Source organism: Triturus cristatus, chromosome 6 (genome assembly GCF_964204655.1).
Source record: "Triturus cristatus chromosome 6, aTriCri1.1, whole genome shotgun sequence".
NCBI lineage: Eukaryota > Metazoa > Chordata > Amphibia > Caudata > Salamandridae > Triturus > Triturus cristatus.
Window position 1 is genome coordinate 888,163,491 of NC_140589.1, and position 26,331 is coordinate 888,189,821.

Genomic DNA, 26,331 nt, shown 5'->3' on the forward strand with positions numbered 1-26,331 from the left:
ATGAGCAGCCCTAAAATGGTGTCTCAGGCCTGCCACTGCAGTGCCTGTGCGCAGTTTGTCAACTGCCATGTTGTCCTGGCCAGTGTACACACTTGCCAGGCCTGACCCTTCCCTTTTCTTACACATTGGACACCCCTATGGTAGGCCCAAGGTACCCCCCTGGGCAGCGCACCGTGCATGTGAAAGGTAGGAAATGTACTAGTGTGGGTAAAATGTCCTGATAGTGAAATACTGCCAATTTCGATTTTCACTATTGAAAGGCTGTCTTGCCCATAGGACAGAATGGGGAATGCTGTGTAACATGTTTACCTGCATATCTTTCCATAGCAGCAAGATAGAAATTTGGAATCTGGTATCCTTGAACTCAGAATTTAATAACACATCTTTTAGGGAGGATGGTTTTTAAATTCAGAGTTTGGAAATAGCACTTTTAGAAAGTGGCTATTTTCTTGTTTAACCTTTCTGTGTGCCTCTGCCTGTTTGCGAATTGACTGTCTAGTTTGTGAGTGACAAGGGCTGGGGTGGCTCCAGGAGGCTGGGTGAGTCAGCACTAGGCTGAATAGACCTATCTGCATTTGGAGTGGTGAGAGGAGTAGCACATGGGTCTGAATAGGGCTGTGCCTGCCTTCCACAATGCTGGCTCCACCTCCTGCAGTGCATCTGATGGCCCTGGCCCACGCTCACAAAGGAAGAAGATGTGCACTGGCAGAGTGCACCCAGAACTGGTTTGAACTGGGTCCAGGACCCCTCACACATGAAGAACAAAGACTTCTGGTGTATAAATATCAGAGCTGAAACCCCTAAACTTTAGACAAGAAAACTTTGTGATCAAGAAGGAATCCCTGCCAAAGAGAGCAGCTGAAGAAGACTGAGGAGGAGTGCTGCCCTTGCTGTGTGTCTGGGGCTGGCCTGCAGTTTGTGGTTTCTGCTGAGAAAGAGGACTAAGGGACTTTCTGCTGTGTGCTGTGTCCCCCTGCTTGAAGAGGAGATGTTCTGTGTGCTTTGTACCTCTGAAGTAAGGTCTCCAAGGGCCTGAGTAGAGCTGGCCTCCTGTTTCTGAAGTCCCAGGCACAAAAGGACTTCATCTCCAGCCTCTCTGAACTCCCTTGCTGGGAGTTCCAGTCTGCCAGGAGGGCCTGTAACCATGTGTGAGGCCTTTCTGCTGCTGGGAGCTGAACAAGAAGAAGAAGAGGAAGAAAATCTGTTTTCCGATGCCGTCGCTGTGACGCCGTGACCTGCATCGAGGCCCGGGGAAACGCTCGTAAAGTGATGACAACGCGCCTGGCCTGATCCGCAGCTCCGACGCCCGCCGACACCGGCAGCGTAAAGCAGTGACCGACGCCAGCGCTTGCATCCACTTTGTGTCTTCTCCAAGTGCCGGCCTCCTGTTATCACGGCACCGATAACCGCCGAGGGTGACTCGCAAGAACCGCCGACGTCGCATCATCACCGGAGACATCGTTCTCCTACAACGCTGTGTATTGTCACCTACATCATTTTTCAAGGTACTGTTGTTCGGGGGTCAGTGTGACTCTGCGCCCAATGCCGCGATCCTTGCGGGCGGCGCCGTACTTTGGATTTTGCCCTGTCCTGACGTCGCGATAGCCCCAGTTGGTGCTATTTGATTTCTACAAGTTTATTTTTGCAACAATCTTTCTAAAAAATGTTACTGAGTTTTGTATGTTGGATTTTTGTCGTTTTGGTCTTGCTCAAGTTTAGTAAAGATACTTTATTTTTCTAAACTGGTATGGTGTCTATTTGTGGTGTTTTCACTGTGTTAATGTGTGTTTTGGTACAAATACTTTACACATTGCCTTTGGGATAAGCCTGTCTGCTCGTGCCAAGCTACCAAGGGGGTGAGCAGGGGTTATCTAAAGTGTGTATCCCCCTTACCCGGACTAGAAGCAAGGATCCCTATATGGACAAAGGTACCTACATCTGCCAACTAGAGACCCCCAGGTCTAACACCCACCCTTATTGCTCTACCCCAGGTGTTGGCTGCACCGGGGTGTATTGTAAGCAGCCCTATAATGAAGCATGTCACACATTTGTGGGAGTGAGGGCAACATTAGGACACATAGCACATGCCACCACTGAACCACTACACCACGATCTTCACTCAATACTCCTTTTGGTGTGTATAAATAAATGTTAAGTAGCACATGAGTGCTAATTTCATAGCTAGTAGCTGTAGGCTGAGTCACTAGCTATCTGAAGCAGACTACATCTGTAAGAGATATCCGATGGTGACAGTAAGTTGGTGGCACAGTGTAGCTGTTAGCACTTGAAAGTAAGGATCTCCTTGCTTAATGCAAAAGAGTATTTTAGGCAGGGCATCCTAAGAGCAAAAAACTTGTGGAAGTGGCAGGGTCTTATTGATGTGCATAATCATTTTAAGCAAAGAGAAAGGAAGAGGTGGTGGGCTCCATTTTCATTTGGCAGTAGACAATGAGTCTGAAGGCCTTTTGTTCTTTACATATACAGCTACGCTGACTTTTGGGCCTGATCTGAGTGAAGGGCCTTAATGATATAATAATTAAGGGTTAATTTTTTAAGTTAAAGGCATCTACATATCAATCTACAATGAATCTTATATTCCAGTGCAGCAAAGTCAGATAAGCCTACTTAGAAGTTCCGTAAAAACCAGCACTCTTCTTTCATACCAAAGGGCTTTTCAGTAGTGGGGGGGGTCCTTTGGCTTTACAAGTTAGTTGACGCTGTGTATGCTTTTTTTTTTGCTCGGCTTTAGTAACGTTTGAGCAGAGTATATATACCAGAACAGGATTTGTCTATTTTCTAATATCACCATTCATCTTCAATGAGAGGGATACTCCCATTTTGCACCCAAATTATCATTGATCTATTCAGAGCCACGTACTCTAGCTTCACAAACAGGTAACATCATAGAAAATGAGAAAATTAGGACTTGCAGGCACTCATTTCAAATGTTCCTATCATTCTGGCTGAGAGTGAAACTGAATATCTTAAATGTGAGACACTTGAGCCAAGAGACATATGAAAGTAATGAAGCGATAGAAGTACGACAGATATAAAACTAGGATTCAGTTGATAAAATTGATAGTACAGAAGACAGGAATGACATCACAAAAATCAGCAAGGATGTGAACTACAAAACCGTTGCTGTATTATGTACACAAGATCCAAACCATCAACACAGTGGAGGGGGTTTATTAAGATTGTAGACAAGTGTTAAAAGAAAGTCTAACATGGTTGCTGTGGTAGATGAACCTAACTGTTGCTGTCTTGTTATGTGCTCTTTTTACTGCTTCCCTTCAACTTTTGAACAATTGAGTCTCTTCTCGTTACTTGTGCTATTTTGGTAACATTTATCTTTAGAACATCTGTCCATTCAAGTCACCTTAGGTAATCCTAAAATCTCCATCACCTCCGTTGTGATAATATTTTCAATTTTCATTGCCAAGCTTCTGTTGGATGAACAACTTTGGTATGCAGCTTGTTTTCCCTTGAAGGTAGAATGTGTAGTAGTCCCTGAATTTACCTTGGTTTTAAATATCTTGTTGCTTAGTCTTCAGTTTCTCTTCTCTTTCCTCTAGTCTTTGGACCATGGCTCTCAGTACTTCAACTCTAATCTGCAAATGGGCCGTATTTTTATCTTTTATACCAGATTATATATATATATATATACACACACACACACACACACACACACACACATCTATATATATATATATATATATATATACACATAATTAAAAATACCAAAGGTTAAAGCTTAGTTCTAGTAAGGAAAACATATTTTTCCAATACAAACCAAGTTTAGCCAACAAAAACTTTAAAAATTCTAAAGTTATAGTTATAATTGTCATTTATCCACCACCCACAAATTATTATAAATAGAGGTCCTCGTTACACACACTTTTCAGCTCGCTAACCAGACAACACTAACTATAACTCGCCACCCTACCATGCACTATGTTGTGACAAATAATGTCATTTAAGAAGTTATAAGTGTTGTTATGAATGTTATGATTCATGTGTTATAATATAAGTGATGTTGTATGCAAGGGTATAAACAGTGCATGGAAAAGTGTACATTGGAGCAGCATTTAGATTTAATGTGATATCTTTCTTTTTATCTATTGTGTGTTATGTATTTATTTATTGGCTTACATAATCATGTGACGAATAATGTGCCTTTTAGTTGTTCATGTAGTAATTCTGAAACTTTACATATGTAGTCTAGTTTATTTTTGGGCCTTCCTTGCCACTTTTAGTAGGATTGTGCTACATTGGAAGCTCAAAGTGAGTGAAAGCCAGTCTTTGTTGTTATAAAAATTAAGATTCTTTTATTTTTCCTAATAGCCAATTACCATGTCCTTTATAAAGTAGTTTGTGTAGCTCACTGCTAGGTCACTTTTGCATTTTGTTGCACAGGGGTAAATAAGGAAGATCGTTTTTATATGGCTTGGTGGGTACAGTTTTTTTTTTAGAAGCTAGAGAGCATGCAAAGAAAAATTACATAGATGAAGATGTATTCGATTTGTTATGTATTTGTTTATAGGTTTCCATTGGTATGTGACCATTAATGCGTCCTTCATTTGCTAGCGAAGTAAATCTGAAACTTTCCATATACAATCTTTGTTTATAGGCTTCCTTGCAACTTTTAGTAGTATTATGCTACAAGATATCACTAAGTTGAAAAACCTTATAACGTCAAAAATAGAATACTTAATCTAGTTACCTGCACTACCCCATTGAATCATCTGCGCCCCCCAATATGTAATACTGCCAAATTTGATAAAACTGAAGCTGACTGTTTTCGCGATACATGATATACAAAAATCTAGGAAAAATGCATTGGATTTCAACCCCGTTTTGCCCCCCCCCCAGACCAATCACAGCAAAACTTCCAGTCCTCCCATAATAAAACTGGGGCAGCAGGTTTGCAAAGTTTTACGCACATTTGGCAAACAGGTGCAAAGTTATTAACTGTCAAAAATATTTTTAAAATCCCTCTCTCTGGTCACCCTAACTATAAAAGTTACTACTGCCACTCTAATATCTCTATAATTATATAATAAATAAAGTACAAGAAGATAGTATGTTGATTACATTCTTCTGGGGGGAGAGGAGAGGAGAGGAGGGAGAGAGAGAATATATATATACACACACACACACACACACACACACACACACACACATATATATATATATTTATGTTATATGTGAGGCTGACCGGTAGAAGAATGAAATCGACACACTATCTTCTACTTTATTCTTCGGTGCAAAAAATGAAGTTTCCCCTGTTCTTTTACCAGGGCTGTGCAGTTCAACAATAGTGCCCCTCAAATTAGTTGTCCTTCCTCCTCAGGCTAAGTCTGCAGCTTTTCAGTCTTTTATTCCAACCGTCGGCTTCAAAGTCTTTGCCATGGGTGTCACCAATGAAGCAGATGACTTGTAAAGCCTCTAAAGTAGTTTTAATGTCCTGTCACTGGTGACGGCAGGTGATACAAGGACATGTTTGCCCAGGTGGGAATTTGGAACATATTGTCCAGGGATTCCAATCTGCGTGGCAAAGAGGGGGTGGGGAGAGTTATTTAAAGAAAGCACCTCAATGGTACCCAGTTATACCTTTAATGTCATTCTGCAAATAAGTTATAAAAGCTTGTCTTGTGTGCAACGACTGATGGATTAGTCATGGGTTTGATTAAAGATGTTTTTTAAGGTAGCAGGTGCTGGCTTCATGGCCCTCTGGAGTTAATACAACCTACAGCTGTAAAAAACACTTGTTTGCAGCCAGGGGTATCTTGATCCTGAATAACAGATGATTATTGATATCGTTGTTATCGAACACACCATTAAACATTGCATCAATAAAAGAGAAGGATAGGCTGAGTGGACCAGCCAGGACTCCAACCTTTGACCCTTAAGTTGGGGAAAACACCGATCTCTGCAAGTAGATGCATTAGACCAGACCACTGAGCCATCACAAGCAGCAGGTAAAGCAGTTGCTGTCTTAGCAAGTAAATCCTCACAAGCATAAGCGGTTACATTTATTTACAACACACTACATATTGCATAAATGCCATCAATGAGGCCTTGGAGAAGAGGGTGGCAAGCAGAAAGCTATTTAAGTAAGCCTGAATGGTCTACTTGTCCACAGACAGGCATTATAACTTGTCTATGGGTCGGATACACAAGATAGCATTCGTTGATGACACCGGACACAGGATGATATCTTGGAATAGCAAGGTAGATGGAAAACCCTTACATAATACTGATTAGTATTGAAACAGCTGGGACTAAAGCAATGTCGACCAGCCCTAATGGTTCTCCAAATGTTAGAAACAGAACTATTGGCAAAAAACATGACGAAGTTTTTAAAATTCTGTGTGCGACACAGAACAAACCTCTAAATGGAAACTTGTTCCCCCTCCAAACATCTAAAAAGACGGTCCTCACGAATTACTTAAAACATACCCTACGGTGAATTGGGAATACCCCCCTAGGCATCTTAAATTAGCTACCGGGGGGTTTGTTTTTGTTCCGTCCTTTCTAATTTTTTAATACCTATATAATTCCATTTACTGATTAATAGTCGCGAAAGGCATATGAATATTTCTTTGCTAATTTGCACATATTCTTATCCAGTTAGGCAAAAAACAAAATCATTTCTTTTAATAATTAACTGTTCTAATACTTTTTATAAATGTTTTTTAAACTGAAGTTCAATGTATAAATTGTAATTGTTTTTCTTTATGCAAACGCTTTTATGGTCTGTAACTGCCTTACCGAATAAAGCTTTTTCATTCATTCATACGGATTAGTACTTTTTAGTACAAACACAACAGTTAAAGAGTTGTGTCTTTCTAGTGCCTCCGTTACATAAGCTAACTACCTGCAATTACCATTTCACAATCCAAAAAATGGGCTTCCAACAAAAGCTTTATAATTTCCTGTATGTGTATTATCCAAATATAATGATGGTAGTTAAAAACGAGACTTTTTGGTTCGGTAAATGGAGAACGCAGCAATTACACCACTAAAATGCATTGCACTAAATGGATTTTCTAAGAAGCAAAGAAAAAGTACAACAAAAATGATCACCTCTAGTCTGCAACCTCCAGTATGTGCATGCTACAGAGAAGATCGCCTGCCCGTGTGGTAGGCTGTTGCAAAAGAAAATAGATTGTTTTCCCTCAAGTCAAAACAAGGCTGTCCTTTAATTAAGTAAAAGTGCAATCGATATCAACCAAAATCAAACGGAGATAAAAGTAAATATGCAAACAATTTAAGCTGCACTTAAACGCCTCTCTTCTTGTCATAAACAGCACGCATTTGTCTATTTCTTCAAACACAAGAAGTTCAGCTGCCGTAAACAACTGTTTTATTGTTGCGAGCTATGAGATACGCCTTTTTAGTATATGTGCAACCTAATTTAAAAACTTCAGGTGGAATTCTGCTTTAAGTATTGTGAACAAAAAATTCAGCCACAAGGGTAAGGTACAGTATGGAATAAAGCAAACCGCAATTACAAGATGAACATTCGGTTATAAAAAAAAAAGCTGTGCTACCACGTGACCTAGCAATGGCACGACACAGGCCTTGATGACATCACCTACCTCAACTGTATCCTCTTTTAACCCGCCATCATTTCCCTTACATTCTGTTTTATACGTATTTCGCAGTGCAATGGCTCATTAATTATGCATAGACTATCTATGTGGAAAGTGCAGTACATTACTGCTAAGTGCCAGCACATAAACTCGCCACGGTGGCGTCTTCACTGTGGAACTGTAGCAACATTACAGGCCTGTGACGCGACCTGCTACGCCGCCTCCTTTTCCCAAGCCCGAATAGTTGCGTTGCGTAAATGTTTGCTTCATGGTTTTGTACCTTGGGCAATAAAACTGAACCAGAATGTAAGAGCACGCACACAAACAAACACACAGGGGGAATTATATCAAACACAGTAGTGGAGTGTGCAGCTTTTCACATGAGATGCAATGTCAATTCTGTACATTAGCGACACGGTCCTTCCCATTATTCCATTTATTCTACAGGTAACTGCCAAATATCCCACAGACGTCGCGTGCTCCCATCACCATGCATGAACACAAGGTTTGTATGCAATATTAGAGTGGGTTCAAAGGAAGAGATTGCGCTGTCCGCCGCAGGTCTCGCCCCGGGCGGTGCATGGTCTGCAGTGGAACATTCCGCCCCCGGCAGCCCGCTACATCCCTTACCTTTCAGCCTCCTGGAATTCCCGTTCTTCTGCTGCTCGTCTTCCTCGTTGATGGTGAATAGTCCAGGGGGAGCAGGCCTCGCGCCGGTCTTCTTTAACCGCTCGTGTCGGTGGGCAGTGGTCGAGCCGGGCATGATGCTGGCTACCTCTTATGGCGGTCATAAATACACAAACAATACATAAGGGCATCAGTCACAGGCCTGTCCAGGAAGGCGGAAGCGACGCAGCCCCTTCATCCGAGCATGTTCCCAAGTCTCTGAAAGGTGTTCCCGTCAGCAGAGGGCCTGCAGTTTAGAGGGACGCAGCTCCCCGTTAAAGGCACGTTGGTGAGGTGGGTGCTGCCCGTCCGGCGCGCCTCGGCGTCAGATCATGGTGCCGGCGCGCGGCGTCCACCCTCCTCCCTCCTGCAGCACCTTACCCCGGCTTCCAGCACTCTAAAATATTCAGCACGCAGCACAAGCGGAGAACATATGATCCAGCGGCGCGCACAGTTTCCCTGACAACGGGGAGTTAGCCGGCTCGAGAGCAGGGCTCTCCCCGGCAGCATCCGTGCCCGCACGGGGGTCACAGCCCAAGGAGCTGGCCCCGTCACCGCTCTCCCGCCCCCTAGGCCCGCGGAGCGGCTCGGCGCGCAGAGGTGTCCTCGTCAGCTGGTATGCTCCGTGCCTGAGAGGGTGACAGCTGAAGGCAGACGCGCACACACCTCAGCGGAGACTGTATACAGTACACATGAAAACACTCCACGCCCACAGCGGCGGGGACTGTGACAGGACTAACATTAAAAGAAGCAGGAGTCACCTAATTCACACAGTATTTTGCTTAGCCAAACAAGAGAGGCTCATGATCACCGTCTGGGAGGGGTAGAAGACAATACAAAGCTGCAACTTTCCATGCTCAGCTCAGGGAAAACTGCTGATTAATAGCCGCATAATGATACACGGCTATTAATGGACGCAGGCAGCTGCATCGTCACTGCATGCACTGGCAGCTTGGCACCGCCGGGATCGAAGCCCCCTATTCATAGCAGAACAAGCAGCTTTCTGGCAGCTCCCGCTGCTGTCCTTTCTGTGGGCTCATTGTGCCGGGGCCTGAACTGGGAACAAACCGCGCACATCCATAGGGCTCGCTGGGCAGTGCCAGGCAGTAAAACGCCCGCTCTCACAAACACCGCACATCACACATCTTGCAGTGGGGGGCACTATACAATAGAACTGAAGGGAAGGCCATGAATCACTCAAGTAAAGGAAGAGCGCCTTGGTGGTGAGTGGTACAGCTGTTAAATGGATTATGAGAGTTTAAAGGAGCATTTGTGGTGTTTATTTACCGTAGTTGCCCCAGGACCCGTTCCAATATTTCAGTGTCACTGTCAGCAGTCCAAGCTTCATCCCCACACTTATCAATTATAGCATGGGTAGATGCCTAGCAAAATTCCATCTCTCACACACACAGAGCAATAGGAACAGAATTCGAGGAAGCCGTGAAAATATTACCACTGCAGTGAATGCAGTACAGACTACAGAAACACAAACCCAATTTTTTAGATGCACAGAAGGGGAGCACCATTAGCAGCATCCCTACAAGCTTCTTCCCCAATCGGAAGATGGTACACCAATCTTTCATGCTCAGGCTTAAGACAGTAGTGGTAGAACATACAACAAGTATCAGCAACAATACCTTAAACAATGTTCAGAATTAATAATCCGGATACTGTACAGAACACACACCTGGCACCGATTTTGGATCTCAGCGCACTCGTTTCGGATCGCGCAGTAATTTTGCAGAATTGATACGTCCTTTTCGCATATCAGCACGGATTAATCACGATCATCTTTATACTTAGGTTTTATCACGACCGTTGGAGTTTATATTTTGAATTGAATACCGAGCATTCCTACACAATTGACCAGCTGGGTCGGAATTACAACTGGCGGAGTGATCACTCGATATAAACACGAAGACCTAAACAGCCCTGAAGAAGGGGGGGGTATCTCCCCAAGAAACGAAACACGTGTTGGCTGGCCGCTTTTGGTTGTGTGAATAAAAGAAAGAAAAGACTTTATGAGCCTTTATCAACATCTGTGCTCCAATTACATGATAAACCGTCACAGAACACTCAGAGCGTGTGCATAGGATCTTGGGTTACAGTAACGTTTAGGATTTGATCCTTCACAATTTAGGGATTGCAGAGTGTTTTCCCCTAACTTTTGCACTGCACAAACTATTAAACCAACATATTACACACAATTTTAATCCTGTTTTTTTCTTTCCTTTTATCATTTTTTCTCTCGAATCCCTCTGTTTTAATTCCACACGTAAGGTGTCATGCATTGGGTTAATAAAACACTGCTTCTGATGAACTTTTGCGTCTGTACTTGTTCTTGGATAAAGGTCCGGATGGACGAACTTGAACATGAGAAACCTTTGAAAATTGGCATGACACCGTACGTGTGGAATTAAAACAGAGGGATTCGAGAGAAAAAATGATAAAAGGAAAGAAAAAAACAGGATTAAAATTGTATACATGGAAGAATTGTGCAAGTAGCATTTTTGCTGTGCCATTGGATTTGGGGCTGAGTGTCGCCCCAGAACGTGGCCATCATTTTGTCAGAGTGGCCGTTATGTTGTGTACATTTCTGACTTTATTGTGACTGTTGCTGGTATTTCAGGGATGGTTCACTTATGCAAAGGGATACTAATGTCATAATCGAAACCACAATTCGTTCGAGAATTCCTTCAACTTGTCAAGGATGGGCACAATTGGACGAAAGATACCATTATGCCACAGATAGTCACACTGCCCACAATATGTCAAAGACATGCACCACAGGATTAGTCTCAACACAATTGTGGCTACCCCTGGCGTAATGGTAAGAATGGGACTATTATATCAACACTAGCCTCCATACACACAATAAGATAAGGTGGGTTGCAATTAATGCCAGGGCCACCATTATAGCAGCACAACCCTCCCAAAACACAGACCTCATAGATTCACACAATCAACCAAACACACAAACTCTCCACCCCTTTGCACCCATTCACCTTCCAATGTAGCTGGCACTGCAAGTGGTCGCCCGGTTTCACTTCTGGCATGATTCATTGACAGGAACTCAGAGGCAGCAGGGACAGGCAGAAATCATCAAGATTAGGAGCGCCCTACCTGAATTGAATAAGCGATGGGGACTGCCTGAGGTGGAAAGGCAGGCTGTTCCTGGTCTTGGCGGCGAGGTGGGAGAATGATCTTCCTCCGGTTTTGGCCTTGTGGATCCGTGGGATGGTGGCTAGGGCCAGTTAGGTGGAGTGAAGGTGTCTGGTGGGTATGTGGAATCACATATGCACAGATATGCAGGTCCTGCAGCATGGAGAGCTTTGTAGGCATGTGTGAGGAGCTAGAAAGAGAATATTGTCCTAACGATTTTGAAATCTTGATATAAGTGAGAAATAAAACGGAATGCTGGCCGACATTGACAAAGGCAGTTGTGCCGAAATGCGTCTGAGCGTCTTGCAAGGAAAAATAAAGTTCTGCCCTGTACCCCTCGTGAGTGCTGGATTTATTCGGAACTGTGAGAATATAAATAATATATATATATATATATATATATATATATATATATATATATATATATATATATATATATATATATATATATATATATATATATATATATATATATATATATTTTCAAGTTCCCCAATGCCCAAGCATAGGATGCACTCGTCCAACAGCAATAATATCAGGCTGCAGCGCAAACACGAACTTAATGTTCAATCAATAGTGCCTGACGCGTTTCTGACTTACATCGTCCTTGTTCACAGGCAGAGTTATCGCTGAAAATGAAGCCAAACCACTGATTAGTAACACCTGACATTTTTATTGCCCCAGTGGGCCTCCTGATAAAGCGCTATGCATTCTGGATTCAGTGGTCCAAACCGTTTCACAGTTCATGGTAAATACTGCTCACAGTTCGAAATACCCAATGCGATGCCTCTCACATACTTGTAATAATCCAGCCATTAGTGGGCTAACACTGAACTGTTATTTGCGTGCAAATTCAATCTTACGCCTTGCTACTGGTCCGTAAAAAGCCTCGTACTCACAAGGCACCCGGCCCGCTGTTCAATCAAGCGATGGTGCAACCTCACGGCTGGACTGCCGTGTATAAATTCAAGTTCCCCAATGCCCAAGCATAGGATGCACTCGTCCAACAGCAATAATATCAGGCTGCAGCGCAAACGCGAACTCAATGCTCAATCAATAGTGCCTGACGCGTTTCTGAATTACATCGTCCTTGTTCACAGGCAGAGTTATCGCTGAAAATGAAGCCAAACCACTGATTAGTAACACCTGACATTTTTATTGTCCCAGTGGGCCTCCTGATAAAGCGCTATGCATTCTGGATTCAGTGGTCCAAAACCGTTTCACAGTTTATGGTAAATACTGCTCACAGTTCGAAATACCCAATGCGATGCCTCTCAAATACTTGTAATAATCCAGCCATTAGTGGGCTAACACTGAACTGTTATTTGCGTGCAAATTCAATCTTACGCCTTGCTGCTGGTCCGGAAAAAGCCGCGTACTCACAAGGCACATTTGAATATGACGCAATGTACATAATCACAATCATATATGACATTTTACATTCAAATGACGATATTGCTTTAGATCAAGGTTCTGCATAGATATTTATATCTTTATATATGAGGCACAAGGATGTCTAAACTATTAGTAAATAGCAAACAAGGAAAAGACAAACTGCAAAGAAAAAACAAACATGTTGTAAATAAAGTTAATTTGATAAAAATCAAATGTTGCATTTAGGGGAGAGGATGTGGTGTTACTTCCAGAGCTGAAGACTTTGCAACTGGGGAACCAGGTTGGAGTTTCTGCTTCAGCTCAACATTCTGTGATTCTGGTCAAATCACTTAATCTTCCCATGTCTACAACCAAAATAAATTGAATATTGTGTGATGTAACCAATGCTCATGTAAAGCACTCAAATACCTGACAAGTCTGCACTATATAAAACTGCAAATACACAAAAAATAAGTGTTTTGCACACTTCTGTCATTGGGCTACATGTGGGCTACATCTGGGTGATGTTTGTGCTGCATTTGGGCTCTTTTGTCTCTGGTGGCCATCTTGGGAGATTTATTTGTTATGAAGTTTCCTAATTTCCTCATTTACTGCAGTCTCCTCAGTAGGATATACTTCCAGTTTTTTACTTTGATTCCTGGTACAATCCCATCTGCTACTCGAACACAATTTTTAATTCCATAGGAGGCCCACTAATGGCAAAATTATTAAAAATTGTGTTCGAGTAGCAGATGGGATTGTACCAGGAATTAGGGCTAACATCATATTTTGGGGGCATTTAAAAAAAAATACAATTTATGAAAAGATTGACATTTTTCAGTAGTTACTATTTTGGAGAATGAAATTGAAGCAAGAAATATTTGAAGCATCTTAGAAATAAAATAATCATCAAAACGTAATCGTGATGAATGTGTACAACTGCACATGCGCTTTACACACGACGCCTAAACACGCATGAAAACAGTGAGTAACTTAAGCAGGTATTTTGAAAACATTATCAAGGCATTATGTAAAAAAAACTCCAGACAGCATTACACCGGCAAAGCAAATCTCATAAGTTGTGCTACAAGCACTATATTTATTTTGTACTCGGCACTCCTTGCAAACAATGCCTTTAAATATATGGCTCACTGAAGGAGACAAGCTAAGAAAAGTTAATTAAACGACAATTGTGGACGCACACCCACATTAACTACGTTTGCAACTAAGTATTATGCTTCAGTGCTGATACAGAGATATATTAATCTTTAGGAAAAGCAGCAGGAGGTAAGGTACACACGCTATGTCCGAAAAAAGTTTATCCTCTAGAAGGATAGGACAAAATGCGCACCATAGAGTGAACAGGAAAAGGTATATACATACACCAAAGATGCAAAGAAGGCCGCTTATGGCACTAAGTGAGAATTGCTAAATGGGTAGGAGGAAGAACAGTATTACTTTCTGAACGGTATTAAAGTGGCCTAGGAGGCATTGTGGAATAGAAAAGGCAAATCTTAAACTTCTTCTACCCTTCAGATAGACAGAGGAAAAGAGGAATGAGTTCAACAGCTATGATCTGCGATAGTGCATGCACACGGCCTGCAAAATGCTTGTGATTCAGCTGACTGGAAGTCAAACTGACTGAAAGGGCTGGATGAGTTTGGTTGGTGCATGGCAACATTAGGTGTTGTGGGTGAGAGAGAGCTTGAAACTGATGTGTTGTTTCTTTGGCAGCCAGCGCAAAGCCCTCATAGCATAGCTAGGCAGCGGTGATCTGACCATGGTAAGTCAAAGAGAAGGTGACAGCATAGCAGGGCAGATGACCTTAGGGCAGCCAGAAGACTTTATAAGAGTCACATTTTAATGAAAAGGAGACGTACATGAAATCACTATTTGATACAGCTATTAATCAACTCTGACAACCCTATGAAGTCGTAAATGCAGCCAATAATCCCCCTCCCTCTTTTCACACCAAAGATCTTGACAAAGTCAAAGACCCTGATGCCAAATGCCAACAATCTGTTCAATTCTTTGAAGAAAAAGTGAAATCTGCTGAGGTTTATTTGCCTACCCTCTGCTCATCCCCAGCCTCCAATTTTATATATATATTTTTAATTTTGCCATCGTAATCCTGCAGTGCCACCCCCCAGCGTCAGCCCATGGTAATGAAAGACCATGCTAGCTTTAGCTTAGGAAGTTGGCATGGTCTCTCGGTACCAGTTTCCTGCGGGAGTCCAGCAGTGCCTCAAGCAGTCGCGCCGGGGTCCACAGGAGTTCTGCAGTAAGATTTTTATTTTTTGGGCCCTTACTACTGCTAGGTCGCCTCGGTATCCACAGCCTGCAAGCTTACATCATTTTTTTTTATTGCAAAGTTCAGGACACAGGGACAGAGTCAGATTGCTCGATCCGTGGGTGGACACAACCAAATGGGGGGAAAAGGGCTCTCAACCGATCAAATTACAGTTTTTTAAAATGTACAGTACTCCAGAAGTCTCATTGGACCCAACCATCGAGATATACATATTTTTTTACCAAAAGCGCAGTTTTAAATGCAAATTTCCCCCCCCAAAAAAAGAGCTGACCAGATTACACTAAATAGCTAAAACCACGCTTTCGGAGTAAAGTTCTAACTTTTCGCCAAAGTTCGTGTAATTCTGTTAATTTATGTTTCCTTTACTGCTTCCCATAATTTCCTATGGAAATTAAAATGAGGAAACAACGTTGTGCGATCCCCGCCCCTTTTTCTCACCCCTCTGCTCGATTGATCAACCTGAAACATTCTAGGAAGCTGTGGTTGATTAACTTTTTGTTTGAAAAGTATCCGAAAACATTCGTCAAATGGTACCAAATCCATTAGCAAAACAAAAAATGTTCTTCCTATGAGAATCCTGACCTAATAACTACGCAGGGGGGACTGCCACTGATATATGTATTTGTCAGAACCCATTTCAGAGGGCCACCGGGCACGCAGGGGTTACTGGGCACAACCATTGGTGGTTGAGGCCTTTTACCCCTGATGTCCCAGAGCCCGACTTACTATGGATCTTGAGCAACATGGCCAAGTACCCTTCTGCACTGGACTCTCAGTGGTATGGTTGAGCAGTCCAAAGCTGTGGTGTGTAGATACAGTTTAGTGAACACGACAACTCAAAGAGCGCTCAGCAATGTCAATAAATCCATGTCCAGTCAAATACTTACTTTCATATCAAAAAGAAGCATTTTATTTCTAACTTTACGCATTCAACGGGGTAATAGGACACTCCTAAGCAATACCACAGTCCCGTTAAGGTCGGGCTCTAGTGTACCCATGGCAAATTCCTGTCCCTCCTTCTCTCAGACTGTGGTCAAGGTTATTTCCCAATCAATGATGGCCACATCCAAGGAATGCTCACTCTTAGGCCTAAATCAAGAGCCCACTATGGCTCTTAGAAAGTAGTCACAAGTGTCTTTGGTGCTGCAACATATATAACAGCAAGTCCCCCAGGGCCCTGGAACACCATATCAAGTCTTACCCACTCCAGCAGCGAGTAAGCGTTCAGCATCTCAGCGGGTGCCCTAATCAGTCCCATCAGCTGAGTTCGGCTGCACACAGGAGGCGCAGCAGCATTCGGCAGGCACAGGCTGTCAGTGAGCTTGTGTGGCCGGATCCAGCAATGATCGGAGGTACTCAAGTGCTTTCTCCTCCAAGTGAGGTTCCGTGCTTCCCACTGGGAAAGAGGGTTGAGGTATGATCCTGGTGCTTCCGATCAGGCTACAGTGCCGTTGATGCACTCACTGCATCATCCTCCTTCTAAGGCGCAGGTCAAGGGTGGGAGGGCAGTCCCTCAATGCTCGATTTTGACCCATGGGTCGTGGGCCAAACTCCGAAAGTTAATTAGTACCAACAACGCCTCCTGGCATGCAGGGTTGCTGCAGTACTTCTACCAGTATGAGGGTAGTGCTTTGGGCGTCCCTCCCGGTTGGTTCCCGCAGAAAGGCTGAGTTTATAGTTGAATTTTGTCTGACTGGTATGTTCAATTCAATTCAAAACAGTCTTTATTGCGATTGTTCATCTTAAAAGACAGATAGTTGTACAAATAAAAAAGAGAGAAAAAAGAAAAAGAAAAAACGCATCCAAGAATGCACCTATAATGCGGTCATAATTTAAAACCAAAAAAAAAAACCCACAATTTAAAAAGCCTTTAAAAACAGTATTAAATATATCAATCGCTAGGACTTTACATATATGCATACATCTAATTTTAGCTCATAACAGTTCAATCCTGAAAGTGTCCTTAACTGGCGATCATCACCCTCCATCTCTTTCGCGGATAGCCCAGGACCAGCACAGAAACTTGGCGTCCCCTATTATAATGGGGGCATCGCCACCACTTTTCAGTAGTCTTTTGGCAATCATTGCAGAGTTCGTACCCAAATTTCTACATAGGGGTTTAAGCCACTTGCTTCTGGGTTAACGGTAAGCAGGGCAGACATATAAAAGGTGGTCAATGTTTTCAACAAATTCTGGGCAAAATGGACACTTGTCTCCCTTGCCAGTAGTCCAGTTGCGAGTGAATTTCCTAAGTGGAAGAGTTTCTACTCGGAACTGGTGGAACAACCTGCGATCTCTAGGTTTTGTGATTAAATCCCAGTAGCCATCCATCCGGGGGTCATCTTTAAAGTCCAAAAAAACTCTTGTCAGTGAAGAGCCTCCCATGATAGAATGCCTCCGGTTTTTAATTAAGTCCCAATAGGCTGCTCTATATAATACTTTCGATGGAAATACAGCCGACTCTGGAGACACCCATAAGTCCCTCATCCCCATCTCAATAAGTAGAGTTTTGATTCTGGATAGCCATAAAATCTTGTTTGAACGATCCAAACCCCTTATTTCAAGTAACGCATTAGCAAATGGGAGTAATTCTGGTACAGTCCAGAGCCTTCTCCAGAAGGCCAGCATTATAAACTGAACAATATCCTCGATTGCATTGCAACCCAGGTCAAGAAGGAGGGGAATACGGGGGGTCGATCTGGGGAGGCCCACAATAGATCTTAAAAACTTATTTTGGGCCATTGTTAAATCTAATAAATTGCTACAACCCCAGATCTTGGCGCCATAGAGTATAGCTGGGATAATTTTCAGGGTGTACATTTTTACAACTGGGGCTATTGACTTAGTCTGGGAGAGCCTATGTTCCTTTATCAGCGCCCCAGCTAGCTGGGAATGTTTCAATGCAAGTAACTTCACATGGGGGGACCAACTCAATTTTTCGCCTAGGGTAATACCCAGGTAGGTGAATACATTGGCCTGTTCCAGGAGCTTCCCGCTCATGAAGACTCTTGCTGGAACAGGCCTTGCCCCATGGAGTACCATAAATTTAGTCTTTCCCACGTTGACCACTAGCTCATGGTCGCTACAGAACTCCTCAAAACGGGACAGTGCCAACTGAAGGCCCTGCCTCGTTTTCGATAGAATCAGGGTGTCGTCGGCGAACATGAGCAAAGGTACCCTTTGACCAGCCAGAATGGGCGCGTCTGTGGGAAAGTTGTCAAAATACTGTACCACCCCATTAATAAATAGTGAGAAAAGAGTTGGGGCCAGGACGCACCCCTGGCGAACGCCCTTCCAAACACTAAATTTCTCAGTGACCTCGCCTGGTTTCCCCCACTGAACCTGTGCATAGTTAGAGTTGTGGAGTTTAACCACAAAGTCCACCAATTCCTTGGGCATCCCTAGTCCCAACAGGACATCCCACAATTTAGATCTAGGAACAAGATCAAACGCAGATTTTAGGTCTACAAATGCTGCGAAAATCAGGCCCTTACCTAGAAGGACCTCCCTCCAATAGAGCATAAAAAATCTAAAAACTTGATCTAATGTCCCCATGTGAGCCCGAAACCCTACCTGTAAGGAAGATAGAATATTTTCTTTAGTCATCCAGCTTTGGATCCTACCCAAAAGGACCCGAGCAGTGACTTTTTGTAAGGCATCGATAAGGCTAATGGGCCTATAGTTGGCCGGAGCGGAACAGTCCCCCTTCTTGTAAATCGGGATAATTTCCGCCCCGGACCAAGAGGTTGGAAATGGAGTTCCCCCCGCCAGTGAATTAATCAGGGTCGTAATATAAGGAACCCAAAGGTCACCGTTCTGTTTGAATAAGTCTGGGGGAATGCAGTCGGGCCCTGGTGCCTTACCGCTTGGAATATTCCTTAATACCACCTCGACCTCCTTGGTACTAAACGTCAAGGGAGTATCTATACTTATAAGCCGAGCAGTGATTTCACTCTCCATATTCTGGTAATATTGAGCTTCAAAAAAGGCAACCCAGTGGTGTGGATCCACATTATTATTTGGGGTGATCAACCTTTGCCCATTCCCCCATTTTATTAGGTCCCAGAACTGGATCATGTTCCTCCCTTTACATGCTAGCAGCAGATCCTTCCATCGCTCCTCATCCCAGTCTCTTTTTGCAATTCTTAAGGTGGATTTATAGAGTGCCCTAGACTGTTGGATGGAAGTGTGGTTCCTAGATTTAATGGCATTCACAAGGACTTTGTGAGTGGACCTGCATAGGTCGTTATACCAAGAGGTGGGTTCCAACTTACGTTTCGCTCTTATCGGCTTGGTGTTTATGAAATACTTTTTCAGTCTACTAAAGAGCTCATTGTGGATTGCTGGCAGTTTAGCTTTGAGTGTCTCCTGCGAACAGCAATCATTGATTTTCCCCAATGATCCTGTAACTAATGCCCTAATTTCTAACACATTCTTTTCGTCAAGGGCCACCTTATCCCAACGGACCCTTCTCAGATCGTTTCCCAATATTACGTGGTTAGAGCTGCTATCAGACTCCATAATGGCTGTAGGGCCAAAGCTCAAACCTTTTAATGTAAGTACCAAGAGATTATGGTCACTTTCGGGGCGAAGATGTACTTCCATGTCTAAGACATGATGCCAAAATTCTACTTTTACTAGGATATAATCTATCCTGCTTTTGTGGCGCCCGTTGTCAAAGGTCGCCACCCCCATTGCATCAGACTTCGTCCTGCCATTGACTGCCCTGAGACCCCATTCCAGGCACAACCAGAATCGGAGCGAGCACAAGCCATGCCCACTGACGCTGGCCACGCCCCCCCTCCACACCACTAGAAATGTGCCCTTCACAAATGCGCAGCGGACACGCGCAGCGGGCGCGCCGCCTGCGCGCCAAAGGCGCGCTAAAGGCAAGCCCGTCTGCGCCCGTCCGCGCCAAGACCGGGCCCAGGGCCACATCCCCTGCCCAAAGCGACCCGAGAAAAGACTACGGAAATACTCCAGTCAAGAACTTCAAGAATTGAGACCACGAGTCTCATGTGCCCGGCTAGAACCACACAAAGAAGGTAAAAAATGTCCAACATGCTCACAAGTCTTTGAATTATCCCCCATTAAGAACCTGGCTAAAACCAGAATACCAAAATATAGAAATTACAATCTGAAAATCGCCTTGCTCAATGTCAGGTCCTTAGTCAAACACAACATACAAACAGCGGAATTAATAGATAATCATAATATGGATATACTATTTGTTACCGAAACATGGGCAGACGAAGCTTCTGATGCCGACCTGACCCTGGCCATTCCGGAGGGTTACTCCTTCTCCAGAGCTGACAGAAAAATAAAACGTGGGGGAGGATTGGCAATTATAGCAAAAAAAAAGACTATAAAATTAAAACTTCAGACAAAGGAAGTACCCCAGACTGCGAAACCTTAACTTTCCAAATAAAAATCACAGACAAATATACGTTTAATGGACTACTAATATACAGACCACCTAGTGCAAAAACGCCCTTGATTGAGCTGCTAAGCCCGTTTCTCGAATCCAGTGTGACTAGTCCAGACTACACAGTTTTAGGAGATTTTAACCTACATTTAGAAAAAATCTCCGACCCGAAGGTAGCCCCATTTATTGATGCAATGTCAAATTTTGATCTAAAACAAAAAGTACACATGGATACCCATGATGCTGGCCACACATTGGACTGTATTTTCACTTCATGTGAAAGACTAACAAAAATAGATACTATCCCTATCCCGTGGTCAGACCACAAACTAATCAGTTTTACTTTAGAAATTAAAGAGGACACTGGGAGACCTATGGAACACATTAAACAAACAACTTACCTTGAATGGTCTAAAATGGATAACCAGGCATTTATTGAAACACTCCAATCATCATACCCTACACTTCACGAAGATTGTAATACAGCCTGCAAACAATTTAATGAGTGGTTGGAGAATGCAGTTAAGCTAACAGTCCCACGAAAGAAAGCCACTCTGAAAAGAAAAACCCCCTCACAACCATGGTTCTCGGAAGCACTAAAAATCCAGAAACAGAAGTGTAGAAGAGCAGAAAAAAAGTGGAGAACTAATTATGATACTCACCTCAAACAAGAATACAAAGCTACCTTAGCATGCTATAAAAAACTAATAATAACAGAAAAAAGTAAATACTTTAACCATAAAATCAACGAATCTAAAAATTCAAGTAAAACATTTTTTGACACTGTTAAAAAATTATCAAAATTTGAGAACAACAACCCAGAAGCACTATCATCAGACTTCTGCAACGTGCTAGGTGAATTCTTTGTCAGCAAAGTTTCATCAGTATATGACTCCTTTAAAAACCATAGCACAGAAAGAGCTAAAAGGGATAATTTACAGACAACAACCCCAGTGAGTAAACACCCAGATCAAACCACATTGTTCCTCTTCACTCCCCCGACAGCAGAACAGATCCAAAAAGAGATCCACACCATTAACTCAGGTAGCCCAATGGACCCCTGTCCATCCAAAATAATGCACTTTTGCTCCGAACAGCTGAGCATAGTACTAGAAAAACTATTTTCCCAAATTATCAAAACCAACATCTTCCCCGATGATTGGAAAATGATATCAATCAGGCCGCTTCTAAAAATAACTTAGACTGCGAAAGCCCGAACAACTATAGACCAATAGCCAGGATCCCTTATGCCGCTAAAGTTTTAGAGAAACTATTAAATAAACAGCTATCCCGATACTTGTTGGACGGCAACTGGTTGGATCACTCACAATTTGGTTTCCGTGAAGGACATGGAACAGAGACTGCTCTTATCACAGCAGTGGAGGAACTCAGGCAAGTACTGGACAACGGATCGAAGGCCGCCTTGATTCTACTTGATCTATCGGCGGCCTTCGATACAGTCAGCCATGAGATCCTGATAACACGCCTGAAAACAGCACAATTACATGACTTAGCTTGTGCCCTCATTGCTTCCTATTTAGAGAACAGAACCTTCTCAGTAGAATCGGGAGAGGCAAAATCCAACAAATTCAACCTACCATGTGGAGTCCCGCAGGGCTCCTCGATGAGCCCCACTCTTTTTAATCTGTACGTAACTCCCCTTGCACAAATAATAAGGAACTGTGGCTTCACCCCAATATCCTACGCCGATGATACCCAAATCGTGGTCTCAATAAATAAAGACGTAAAGAACACAGCATAAAAATTTCAAATCTGCATGGTACAAATCAGCCAATGGATGAGAACAAACTGCCTAAAACTAAACGGGGATAAAAGTGAGGTCATGATACTAGGAGGGGACACAAAAATATGGTCCCATTCATGGTGGCCAAAAGAACTAGGAGGATGTCCCGAACCATCAGAAAAGGTGAAAAACCTGGGAATCACTCTAGATACCAATCTTTCCTTTGATGCCCAAGCCAGTAAGCTGGCGTCATCACTTTGGTACATTCTAAAAATGATCAAGAAAATCCTACCTTACCTACCACATGACTCACGCAAGACAGTGGTGACAGCATTAGCTTTGTCCAGATTGGACTACGGGAACGGCCTATACGCCGGAGCCAGGAAGAAAATCCTACTCAAACTCCAACGCCTGCAGAATGCAGCAGCCAGGCTGATACTAGGGATACCAAAATTTGAAACAATCAGCCACAAACTAAAAAATCTGCACTGGCTGCCAATTGTAAAAAGGATACAATTCAAATCACTATGCCTAGCATATAAAGCAATTAATGGAACTGGATCACAATTTCTAAAATCCCATTTAAAAATGTATGAGCCAAATAGACTTCTTAGATCCAGCCAAATGAAAATAATCAGGGTCCCAAGATTTAAGAGAGCTAACAGGGGCGGAAGAAGTTTCCTGGTGCACACGGCAAGAATTTGGAACCAACTACTGCTAGACATAAAAAACAGCCCATCTTTGAAATCCTTCAGAAAGGAAGTTAAAACGTGGCTTTTCTCCACATAGCCCTAATCAACATCTTCAAGAGCCAGCGGTATCTCACAGCGCCAAGACGCCCTTGGGCATTTGCGCGCTCTACAAAAAAATAGATAAATCAACAACCCTTTAACCTGGAGTGCAGCCTCGGTCCATTTTTTGATAGGTTGGTGGTCCAACTGTGGCACGCCCCAAAGAGAATCCACCTCCTCACTAAGCCTACCATCATCAAAGTCCAGCGGCTCGAAACATGTATTAAAGTCTCCAGTGAGGATCAAGTTGGTGTTATGAACACCCTCCGCTTAGAGGGTCTCAAGGGCTGCAATAACCTGAGAACTCCTGCCCCCCGGTTGACCTCTAGCATAAACATTAAACAGAAGTAGATCGAGGCCTCCTGAAGCTCTTACTCTTATAGCGAGGATGTCGGGATTGTCAAGAGGAATCTCATCCGCAGTTATCCCCTCGTTTTGCCTAACCCAACATGTTAGGCCTCCTATCAACCACCCCCTTAAACCCTTGGTCGCCGGTTTCGAGAAATTTAAGTAACCAACATGGAACACATTGTCCACTGACCAGGTTTCTTGGAACGCCCATATTTCCACTCCGTTAATAAAGGATGACCAATCTACTGACCCAACTTTTGATTCCAAACCCGCTATGTTCCACGAGGAAATGATCATAGATTCTTTCTGTGAGATAGGGAGCAGGCACCCAGTGGCAACATCTGGGGCCATAGAGCGACTATCCAAAGTCGTTACAACAGTGGTGGGAGCCAAGGTTTGGACCATGAGGTCTACTAGGTTAGAATGACTGGTAGTGGATAACACTCCTCCTGTCCCAGAACCTCCTGTCACTGCTCACCCAAAGGCACCCACCCACTGTCAATCTATTTCTTCAAGTGAAGAGAAGGCATCAAAGCGATTATTAAGCTGAATAGAAAAGTCTGGCCTAAGATGATTACGATGTACTAATCGGGCATCCCTGTGTCTCCGGGGCGAGTACTGTTGATAAAAGAAACAAAGGGGAAGTATGCCAATAGAGGCCCCATTAACTGGTACATGACCGGCCGTCTCTAGGATATGACGGACCAAACCCGGGGACCTAAAACTCAGTACTACACAATCCCCTTTTAAAGTTTTAGCAGATTGCCCAACTAATTCAATCCGTCTAACCATTTTAAATTCCTCAATTAAGCCGTCCCCAGTGTCTGTCATTTTATTCAAGTAATGTAGGGCCTTATTTTTAAGAGAGGACCAGTGTTCTTGTGTGCCCAGGGGAAGGAGGGGAACATTCGCCAGGATGATCGTGTAGGGGATCGCTTCGGGGGGCAGATGGAGGTAGGAATGCCTCAATTGACGACCAACATCACTGTTATTATTCAACCTCCAAGGGCTCTTTAGCGCTGATGGCCCTTGGTTGAAAGTTGTCTCGACATTGCTGGGCCCAATTGGCTGGATGGTCCTTGAACTTCCAACTATATCTACCCCAACCGCATATATTTTAGCTTGTACCTTAGCACCACTCTGGTCCTTATGAATATCCCCCAACGAAGCAAAAATGTTACCAGTAGTGTCTTCCTTGGAGTGCTGAGCCTGGTCCTCTTGTGGTAGGCGTGCCAAGGCATCCTCAATCCTAGCTAGCTTGTGGTCGACAGAATCCAGTCTTTTGATGAGCGGCTCAAATAAAACGGCTAGTTGCTCCTTTAAGACAGAGGAAAAGTCACTTCTACTCATAAGGTGATTAAAGTCTATAAAACTTTAGAAGGGTTGTCAGTGGGTGCAGTACTTGAGCTACCAAAACCAAATACCCCATTCGTGGCAGTAGATGGCAAAAGAGGTTTTTGTTTTGTGGTACTGCACCCCTTTCTTACTTTTTTCTGTGGCACTTTATTGATTCTCCCCACCACTTTCATCCCTCTTGTTGTTACTCTGGCGGGGAGGCACGGAAGACTCGGTGGGGGCGGCGGGTGGTGCTCAAGGCTAATAGTAACTGGACTAGGCAACCTAGACCGAGGACAAGCGGTGGAAACAGCTACTTCGGGTGGTGACCGGGTGGTATGTAAAAGCAGACATGACGTGGACCCCCCCACTAATGTCCTGGGGTCTAGTGAAAGTCTTTGTTCAGTAGCCTCTATTTCGTGGATTAAGACAGATTCCGCTCTTTTTAAGAAAGTGTCCAAAGTGCCAACCACCCTGTCGCCCGTTTTCCGTTTATTCATTGTAAGGGTGCTTCAATATTTATGCAACCCACGATCACACCTACTACAGCACAGAGTAGGACAAATAAAATACAAAACGAAACCGCTCCTACTCCAGGTGCCAGCTGGTCAGAGGATTAGAGAGGTAAATAAGGTGGGCCAGCCCAGCCTCCTTCGGCCTTGAACGGCCCCGCCCTTGTCCCGGGCTTCTCCTGGCGCGTCCCGCACGTGTCCTTGCGGGGCGAGGGACCAGGCTGGCCTTTATGCGCCTCCTGGCGCGTGTTGCACTGGCGTCCTGGCCCAGGGGATCCTGGGTATTGTAGTTACCAGGACCGCCGGAGCCAAGCCCAGCCGGTCCTTCGTCCCGTTATCGTTGCTGGCAGGGGGGGCGGAGCCAAGCCCGGCCACAGGAGCGGCAAGACAGCAGGGAACCCAGCGAAACCAAGTGAGCAGCCAAAGAAAACAAGGGGCTCTGCACCAGGCTGACCTTTATGCGCCTCCTGGCACGTGTTGCACTGGCGTCCGGGCCCAGGGTATCCTGGGTATTGTAGTTACCAGGACCGGCGGAGCCAAGCCCAGCCGGTCCTTCGTCCCGTTATCGTTGCTGGCAGGGGAGGCGGAGCCAAGCCCGGCCACAGGAGCGGCAAGACAGCAGGGAACCAAGCGAAACCAAGTGAGCAGCCAAAGAAAAACGACTTGTATGTTACATAGTCCACTCGGGCTAAATTGCATTTACTGTTGTTCCACATCACTCAATCATATGCTGTCTTTGGTTGCATAGGTATACAGTTGGTATTTATGCTAGCCCACTTGGGCTTATCTGTACCCTTTGTCAGTACCTCTGTGAAAATTGCAGAAATTACCGTTAGCATAAGCTGAAGCCATTTTGTTTGTGGCATCCATTTTCGTAAGTCATGTGCTTCTTCCGTCTTCACTGTTGCCTGCTTTTCTATTCTACCGAGTCATCAACTATAGTCAACTCCTTCAGTACTGAGCCAGAGCACTGTGCATGCTCCGAAAGGCCTGTAGCTGCTAGAATGCACCTTTTTTAGACTGTAACTGTCAGGCTATTCCAACTGAAATAAGCAGTACATC

General features: G+C 43.9%; 1 protein-coding gene across 8 annotated transcripts in view; it reads right to left on the bottom strand.

Moving 5' to 3' along the window:
- Positions 1-26,331, bottom strand: part of MAP7 (microtubule associated protein 7) — a 733,773-nt gene that overhangs the window by 560,345 nt on the left and 147,097 nt on the right. For 4 of the 8 annotated variants that reach the window (XM_085611521.1, XM_085611520.1, XM_085611519.1 and 1 more), the window contains exon 1: positions 8,229-8,922. The exons of the other annotated variants lie outside the window; for them this stretch is intronic. In XM_085611521.1, coding sequence (XP_085467647.1) covers positions 8,229-8,361 — 133 coding nt within the window. In that variant the 5' untranslated portion in view covers positions 8,362-8,922. Of the gene's footprint in view, positions 1-8,228; positions 8,923-26,331 lie in introns of those variants that run through there. 8 annotated transcript variants of the gene reach the window in all.